Below are 9850 nucleotides of genomic sequence, written 5' to 3' on the forward strand. Positions count from 1 at the left end.
CTATCCATCAAAAAAATCAGGAAGAGATGAAACCGAAGCGCAAGTGTAACACACTCGCAACAACCAAACAATTTGAATCCTTGCATCAAAATATTCCAATATCGGCTCTTCAAATTCTTAATGAAAAGAGAGAAGACAAACACTGACTTACTTAATGGTGATGGGTTTATAATAAAATTACTGAAGACATTCAGACTAACGTAGCTTTTTGGAAAATTCCTACTGTTCACCAAAATCTCCCTACCTTGTAAAGCTCTTCATTATTTTGCAAATCGCATTTTGCTAAAGACGTTTCTAAAAGATAATTCTTAATCGGCAAAATTAACTGGCGAAAAAAATTAACGACGAATATAGCTACTTACTGTTCATTAAATCCAGAAAAATCGCTTCAGATCAGGGTCAGATCCCACGGACATGTTTGCCACCGGTATTTGAGCTTGAATATGGCCAAACCAAGTTACCTTAATCCAACTGCACTGGTGTGGCAGGATTATTTGTACAGAACCACCTGGCATATAGCAAGCCCGTCGCGTGGTGGCTTGTTAAATTTTGGAACGGAAGGGCAGGCTTGGGGGTGGATGTTATCACCCTCCCTCCCTGCCCCCTTTCGTGGAAGATTCACATGCCATCTGCCCAGTGAGGGCACTTCACAATTTAATCTATTTTTTTCATTAATGGCGAGCTTCTACGAGTTTCTCCTATTTTATTCGATAATACCACTGAAAGCAGGAGAAATCCCTCCAACATACACTTTAATGATTGTGTAGTTAAGCAAGCCTTGATCTCCTCGAAAAAGACCAATCATGGGTGGGTGAGGCTGGTCGGGTATCTTACCTCCATTATCTAGTATTAGCTTCATGGGTTGACCCCGGAGGTGAAAAGTGCCTTTTTCGCCTGGAAAACGCTTAACAACTCATTGAATTTCATTCATACGGTCGGCAACACTTTACCGCCATGTCAATCATCTCAGCTAATTGACCACGTTTTCATACTTCAAACAGTGGAGAAAAACCCGTTCCTGAAATCGTGTTATCAAAGTTGGTAGGAATTTGTTAAAAAAGAAGTATTACCAGAAGTTGATAAACACTTTTTTTTCCAAATGGTAAGCTTAGGTGGATCTAGTCTAACATAAATACATAAATGAATGTAAAGTGAAGAGATCATAGCATTAAACAGATTCTTAAAAAAATAGAGCCAATAAAGACGTGCTTAATGAAATTATATGTATAATGTGTGCAAGATTTATCTATTTAAGAAACTAGGGATGAATCTAGAAGTTTCCACTACATCACAGAGTCAAGTGAGGTAAACATGGATTATATGTGGAACTTTGTGAACTATGCCATCGTCAACACAAGTACTCAACACGGATTCCTTATCAAACCATGCCAACCGGTTCCGCCAAATGACTTGCAGGAATCGGATCGGGCAAGTTAAAAACAATAAATTACATGTAGGATGATGGAGCCCCTTAACAGCGGTTAAACTGGCCAAAAAATTAATGACAGCCCTGAGCTGTGGTGCTTGATTTTCCACCAACAGCCTGACAGCGAGTGTTGATTGAGGCGTGAATAGAGCGAACGATGTCAGCTAAGTTTCTCCTCCTTATGACCTTTTATGCACTTCGCGTGTGGTCCCCTACAGCATTATGATAATTTAACCTTTTCCATAAATGGGTAAAAGATATTATTTTTTGGGAATATCATTTGAATTCCCTTTTGAAAAATCTGCAACCCATTCTTCGGTTATATTAACAAAATGGATGGTTTTATGACCTCAACTTTCTCATCGACCTGATTAACCAATCACCCCTGCCCAGTTGAACCAATATGAAAAACACTTTAGCTAACACTCTTTGGAGCAAATTTTTATAAAAAATTCCAAAAATAGCATTAATTTAAACAGTACAACTAAACAGATAATACAGTGACAACCTGATCACATCCACTCATTCGCAGCATAAACATCAAATTCAGTGGCCTAAATGCAGACTCAAATAGTACAACGTATTTGTGCTCCAAAGTTGTACTGGTTTAGTTTAACCATAACAATCCACATACCCTTCTGGTGAAAGCTGAGAGAAGAGCATGGCTAAATAGGTGGATTTGCATTAAGTGCTCTCTTCCCCCTCTTCTCCCTCTCATTTATGTGGCCATCCAACAATCGAGTAGTGGGTGAAACACGAGCAGGAGCCATTTGGGGAGCCTAGCAACACCCTCCTATTGCCCGTATGTGCATTTACCACTTACCACACCTCAACCACCAACATAGCGGTGTGACAGTCAAAGGGGGACTGTAAATCGAGTTTCCCTCCCCTCTTTCACTTTTGCCAATACCACGTCAATTAACATGGGTCTGCCTTGTGGTGGCATTCCAGTTTGTTCTCATCTGAAACATGGGCAGATGCAACAGTGTGGTCTTAAAGCTACAAAGTGGCCTTGTGACAATCGACTCCTCTGAGTGGAGCTCAAATGCACGCTATTGTGGGCTTATTTATGCCGCTATAAATCGATAAAATCGATTGTTGCTTCATGGGAAAAAATCGATGGCATTAAAAGTGAAAGCCACTCAGTGCAGAAGTGAGGAGGGAAAGTCGCTCAATTGTAAGGATTTACTCCATACACTCATAAAAATACGGATTTACTTGACGTAAAGGGATTTTATACTTGGAATTATCTACGCAAAGTGTGACTCTGTTCACTGGTTATAATCGTACTTGAGGCAAATTAGGGATAAACAGCTTCGTTCATTTAAAAGCATTCTCTTTCACATTTTCCACAAGATCTCTATCATGAAACGTGTGCTTTTATAGGCGATAACTAGCTTTTTTTTGAAATGTATAATGATTTTAAATTTTAGTAGCGATCAAGCAATTCAATTTAACAATGCAAATTCATAAAACTAATAACATTATATGCTCAAAATGTGCAAAAATGTGCCATCTCTCGTGGCAGTAGCAATGACCTCAGCTATTCCGATTTTATTTTAAGTTGATTGGCCACACGGAGCTGCCACTCATCCAAGGTTTCGACGTAGACCTCAACCCAACTAAATCACCAATTCCAAACCCTTTTGAACGTTGGACTCACTCTCAAACAGCTAAGCTGTATTGCGTATTCAAAAAATGACCGACTTCAATATCGGTAGGATCACTTACCGGTGTGAGTCCTTTTGTGAATTTTCAAGTTCTCCGCTCTTGCGAACACCTTGTAGCATCCAGGGAAGGGGCAGTTGAAGGGTTTCTCGCCTGTATGCACCCGAATATGATTAATCAATTTATACTTGGCTTTGAAGGCTCGACCCTGGCGTGAGCAGTTGTGCCAATAGCAGGTGTGGTCCACCCTTTCCGGTCCGCCCACGTGGTCCATCGTCAAGTGGTTCACCATCTCTCCAATGGTGTGAAATCTCAGACCGCATATCTTTCGCACGCACCCTTCATCCTCCGTCCACTGGCAGACGTGTTCAAAGATTGCCTGTGTTTGTAGAGGCGGTGGTGGTGGCGGCAGCGGAGGTGGAGGAGGCGGTGGGGAAGGGCTGTAGGCATTGAAGTAACGATGGTAGAACTGAGCGTCGGAGGTTGCAGCAGTGGCGGCTGCAGTAGTATCGTTATGGCGATAGGCGCCTGGGGTGATGTGGGATAACGTCCCACTGGGTTGATAATGGTAGTACATGTTGTGATATTGGGGATCGAGGTAGATTGTGGAAGCCATTTTCTGTTACTGTTATGGTTGGGTGGGGGAGGGGGGAAGAGTGCCACAAGGGCCCCCCACTGTTTGCAGGCTTGACGCTTACTAAAGGTATGAGAGAGTGTTCATTGGCTCGCCTGGGCGCGCTAACTGATACACCAATCAGAATGGGAGAAAGAACGGAGAGTGAATGTGTGTAGCGCTTCACTGATTGGGGGATCCGCTAACACTCCACCGTAGCGTTGAGCGGGTTACTTTTAGAGTATCCACAGCTTGATCAGTATATTGATAAGTTTCTCTTTTGTAAACAGTCATCATTTTACAATTTATTAGGATTCCTTCTGAGTCTGCTGCAATAAACCTTTTTTTAGTTTGATTAATGCCTTTCGCCATTCACAAAGCTTCCTTAAGCTCTTGTACTGACCTTCGATGGCAAAAACATCAACGCGTTGCTTCTGCTAAGGTGGGTAAAACTGTGCTAAAGTATTCTGCTGTGAAAGAAATCTAACTCAATCCATTTTGGAAAAAATTTGTTTAGCGAGAGATTTGAAGTGGATTAAAACCCATCTATGCGGGAACTCCTTCCTACCCTCTTCGCATACTTAAATCGACCCTCAAACTTATCATTTAGTTGCAGCTCCTCTCTCAAGAGCCTTAATGAGGCCTTTTAATGGCTGAGGTCATTTGCGATGAAGTCACAACCTCTTATTATCTTGTATTTTCACCCACTAAAGTGGTAATCTTAAATGAAACGTCTCGCAAAGAGGATAAAAGCTTAGTTTTTCTCCTAAGTTTTACGCATGCTATGATTTAGTATTTAAATAGATTGGATCGCGTCCTCAGTTATGAACACTAATATTCACTGGCTTTGCCGAACCACGGCTGCTCAAACATTATTATTAAAAGGAGGCTTATTGCCTTGCTATCTTCCATTCTTCACATACTGCGATATCTTTATTTTCCTTGTTCCTCCCTAGTTAGGCTACTTATTTTCCCGAACTAGGGTAATGGAAACCTCTGAGTTTAGATAGAACAGAATGTTTCCTTCTATGAAATTGAAAAGTGAAAATTAATGCCTAAAAATCGGTAGCGAGAGACCGAAGTCATAAAATTGAAAATGATTATAAGTGAGAAAGTGGAGACCCATGCCTCACTCCAGAGGCGTTTTGGTGGAGTTACTCCTCGCCCTTGAGAAGGCATCATGGGGCGCCGTGCATGGGACTCCTCACGCCGTGGCACATTTGCGTGTGATTTTTTTACGCATCAAACCTCAGAATGCGTAAATTACTAGTGTTGTTATCAGACATTTCCACAGCTTTCCCATTATGACCATTTTTCCCTCCTCTAGCCTCCACTGTCAACGAACAGGGCTGACCAATCAGCACTGTTGCGCAGACTACGCATTAGTCATCCGGTGGATCCGCGAACGATGTAATTAATTAATCAATCAAAATTATTGATCTCTCGCAAAGGGAATCACGTAGTCTGGACACCTCATCCACACAATTTATTGGCATCTACTTTTAAGTGGGATTCAGTTTGGCAAATGTGTTCTATCGACAAGGCTGACAATATGGTAACAAAGTGGGTTTAATATAATGATTAGCTAATTAAAAATAGGCAAAATCCTTGAAAACTCCTCTATGCTAAGTGGCAATATGGCTAATTTTGTGAGATTCTCTTTTAATTTGCAGAAATTTTTAAAATCACTTTGCATAATGCTGAAGTGGAAATAAGCAACAGCTAGCTCTCTTCCCCGTTTCCTCCCATCTCAGTAGCAAAACGCTAATCTCCTCACAAGTCAGGTTTGCGATGGTACGATGTCTTGGATTGCATTACATTGTCTTCCGAGAAGAGAAATGGGGTTGCCTTTCCATTGACCAACCGATTAGTCCTGACTGCTCCTCAAGAAGAATTTGTTCTTGCGTACTTTTCAGTCACACTGAATTGTGCCGAGTAGATGTTAGTTGATGAAAAGATTGCCTCCACAGCTTTTTGATTTTTTACAAAGCTGTTTTAGAGTGTTGTGTATGGAGAATTATAAAATCTTCATCAAAAGACGTTAACCCACTGATTACTATTTGTTGACAATCAAACAAGGCTATTTTGTGCACCCTAAATCCTTTTGGTTCACGTTAGAATTGAATCGCCTGAGGAGAAGGCTATCTAAAGATTTGCTTCAGTTTTCCTCAAGCTAATGCTTGAGAATTAGGAAATTCTTTATTTTTTTCTGCTTACATCGTCAAGTTCTTGCGTTTGATCAAGTTATTAACAGAGTGTTAAGCATTAAGGTTTACACTAACATGCTGAAATTTAGCGAATTTTGCACAGCACGCATAAAAGCCATCACAAGTGGGAAAGCATATGTAAATAATGAAGGGACACACAACCTCAAAACGGCTTGTCACAATATTGTCCACTGCGCATGCATCAGCATTTTATTGATTCACCTGCTGTTTATTATTCTAATTGGCCAAAATCGAGGTCAGGTGGGGATCGCACTCCGTTCCCCCCGCCACCACCACTTCCACTCTGTCCCAGCCTAATTGAGTAAATAGCTGACACCCGTTAGCCCCACATCATTTGACCGTTCCACAAGGGATTGTGGCTATAAAAGGGTTAAGGGGGGGGGGCGGCACGAGGGGGCAAAGGAGATGGATAGCCCACGTCCTACGTGTCTGTTTTGATTTCCTTCGGGCTATTCTTCAGCAGATTATGATAGGATTTGAAAAAAAAATTTTACGCTATCGCGACATTAAATTGAAAGAATTATTCCACCTTTTGTCATTGCATTTCCAATGTGCCTCCATCGGTCATCGTGATTCCAGTTGCACCCACGCTGGTGGCACAATAATTATCTCTAAATTTTTCTGTAAGTCGATTGTAAGGTAGGATTGAGGGGTGATAGTTTGTCAATATCTTGGGCTAGAAATCCAGTCAATGAGGAAGAATGATAGACCAAACAGGTCAAGGTTTCTGCAAGGTATATAAATAAATTGGTTTATGAGAGTTCATAGTGGCACCGCATCTCCCAACATTAGCCACCAATTTAATCAAAGGTTGCATACGACACTCTACCCATCCGTCGCCATAAAAAAATTGTCAGTTACCGTTTGAGTGATCAACAAAGGGAATGATTTAGGTAAACCATTCGGGGAATTGCGCCGTTTGAAGAACATTCCACCTGCTGATGCTTCATCCAAGGAACAGTGTTGATTTTCAAAGTAGTGTCTTCTGACAAGGATTACTAAGGGAAGGGGTGATAATTACCGTACTCGAAATAAGTTTCTCCCTAAACTTGTTTAGTCCAAGGTGCAATTTAAGGAAGATGTACAATCACTGGCTCTGAAGTGTGCCCTATAAGTCCGTAGCTAACAGGTTTGCTACCAGGATCTCGGGGCAAATCGACTTACACAGCCCAGATCATTTATTGCTCCAATATGATCCTGAAAGTCATTAATTTTCTGACCAATTTAACTTCTACTTATAAAACTCAGAATCGCAAATATCTTCGAACCGAGAATATTCAACACTGTTTACCGGTTGGATCTCAAATCAATCTTATTGTCGGGCGCGATTTTGCGTGACCAGAATATTTGTCACTTATTTGTGACGTTGGATCCGTAAGTCAAGGTTTTACGACGCTAGTCTCAAACGGGTTAAACAATCTCCCAATTGAAACTCCAGCAAATGAGAACAAGGAAAAAGTTTTTCTCTTAGAATTTTCTACTGGGTATTAATGAGGAAAGCATAGCTTTCGAGCACTGGGACTAAGGGTTTATTTTACCTTCTAGAAACAGACGTTTCCATAGAAGAGATAGATTGTAGTGACGCTTATTTCAAAGACAAAAGACTTCACCGAGCCCTTCCCAGCGCTGCAACCTTTGTTATTTAAACCACACCAACTTACTTGGTTGCCTTGTAGCTTCACCTACTCGAAGGAAACCACTTGTATTTTGTTAATTACCCATCACAAAGCTGCATTGAGGAGGAGGAAAGAAAATGAAATAATAGTGTGACAGTTGAACTCGGCTTTTAAATCCCATCCAAAGGCGATTTTTAAACCTTCTTTTTCACTCGAAATATAAAATCACTAAAGATAAATATCTGAGGTATTAGTCTTACCAGCCATTAAATTTTCCTACGCGAGTAACTGCCATCAACAAGTAGTAAATTTATAATTGTAAGGACTAAAAGTAAACATTTTATTGAGAAGCAATTGTTTTGTCTTAAGATTACGAATCTAATGATTGAAAAAATGGCAAATGTAGTTGAGGTTTGATGCACATTGAAGGAATTTTGACCTAGAATGCGTTTCTGCATTCGTTTAACTATCGCCATTCCATCTGGTTCATGATATGACGCAGATAAAAAATCAAGTCAAGAAGAATGGTGAGTCGTTTTAAAAAAATCGACGGGTGTGTGCAAAGTAAAATCTTTTATCAAAAGTTCATTTGCGATTCGAAACTCCAATTCATGGCAGATAAATTTGAGCAAACCTGGAAGCAGCTAGACACACGAGGGCAACAGTTAAAAGTGGATAAGAGGCGTTGTCATATCGACTGAGCATTTTAACTGTAAGGGTGGGTGTAGGCCAGAGGGCTAGTACTGAAGATCCAATTGCAGCTCCTTGCGCCTTTCAGAAGGGCTGGGGAGATCCTTCTGGCCTGACCCGGAGGCTACACCTCCCACGAGAAGCACAATCTGCGGGGCCTTAAGTGGTGCCCGCGAAATCAACGCGAAGAGCTAAACAAATGACCACCGCATTGCAGGTCAAGTGGACTCGAACAAATGCGCGGACTTAAAAAATAAGTTTTTTTTTGCAGCGGTGTGGTATTCCTTCCTTTAAATTTAAACTACTTCCAACCGGTCAAATTATGGACAATGAAGATTTACTTAATGCGGACCGAACAAATATAACTTTTACCGTACTTTAGGCATTGGGTGTTGAAGAACTTTTCGAAAAATGTCAGGCGGTGGTTAGGAAACCAAATACTCAGCATCGCCATTGACGATAGGGAACGGAATATACCTTGAAACCGATTTACTCATTTCAAATTAAAATAAACTGATTTACACCAAATCAGTGTTCAGTTGAAACGCCAAAGCGTCTCCACTGCACCACTACAATGGCATGAATAGAGCAAAACCGATGGCATTTTGCTATGCAAAAGGGAATTTCACAGCACCGAGCCTGATATCTGGCTACGGTATTCAACAGTTTGCAGAAAGAGGAGCAATAACAGGTGAACCTGTCCATCAACCCACCTTCCCACGGCTTACACACTTTCTCACAACACTCACTATTCTACCAGTAAAATCTAGTTCATTTATGACCACCTTCTCACAGAAATTAGGGAGTAAAAACACCCAAACACTCGAATATCTCTGAACGTGTTCATGAGTCAAGCTTCTCAAGACTGGTGCCAGACAAGAAGGCAGGTAGGTAGAAAATACTGCGTTGCTTGATGTGAATGCGTCGGTAATTGGCAGTGGAGAGTTGCTCTTAGGCAAATCGACTGGCAAATATTCCCATACATACTAGCACTAAAAGCATTTGGTTTCTGAAGTTAGGAAGTAAAACCTAGCACCGCTGTGGAATTTAGATAAACGTGAGTTATTTTGCTTGAATCGGACGTGGGTAAGAATGTGAAGCATTACGCCTTCGTAATAAATTTTGGAATCATTAATTTGAGGAACAAACAGAAATTTGTACCTCTTAATGTCCCATATTTGCTAGGCTGTCCAGTGTTCGAACTAAAGCATCGGTTCAAATGCAAAGAATAAAAACTCCTTTTAGGGAAGGAAGATAATACTTAAAATACAAAGGACTTTGAATTGCTGAAGCGAAGCATTGAAGGAATAATCCTTGTATTGCCCAATTTTATCGCATCGGTAGCTGGTTTACGGAAATGGAAACAATGGCATGTTTTCATAGGTGTAGATTAAAAAACGATAATGGTTAGGGGTCAAACGAAAAAGGGAAAGTGTTTAATCGGAACATTCTAAATGTACTGACTAATCACAAATTTCAGGTAAAAGTTCATGCAAAACAAGGTTTGCATGATCCTGCATTCATGTTCATGGGGTGACATTCGGTACTAGGTGCATGTTAAAAATGCAAAGAACAAAAATTATATTTTGCTGAGGTAATAGACATCTTC

At 40.8% G+C, this 9850-nt stretch overlaps 1 protein-coding gene across 1 annotated transcript; it reads right to left on the reverse strand. All coding sequences in view use genetic code 11, as the record gives it.

The window, feature by feature from the left end:
* Positions 1–3149: 3149 nt before the first annotated feature.
* Positions 3150–3710, reverse strand: EGR_07522 (Zinc finger protein ZIC 4; the record flags this gene model as incomplete). Its single annotated transcript, XM_024496771.1, has 1 exon — positions 3150–3710. The coding sequence occupies one exon, from the start codon at positions 3708–3710 to the stop codon at positions 3150–3152; it is 561 nt and encodes a 186-aa protein (XP_024348842.1).
* Between the last annotated feature and the right edge of the window lie 6140 nt (positions 3711–9850).

The sequence above is a fragment of the Echinococcus granulosus genome (assembly GCF_000524195.1).
Source record: "Echinococcus granulosus chromosome Unknown EG_S00079, whole genome shotgun sequence".
Taxonomy (NCBI): Eukaryota; Metazoa; Platyhelminthes; class Cestoda; order Cyclophyllidea; family Taeniidae; genus Echinococcus; species Echinococcus granulosus.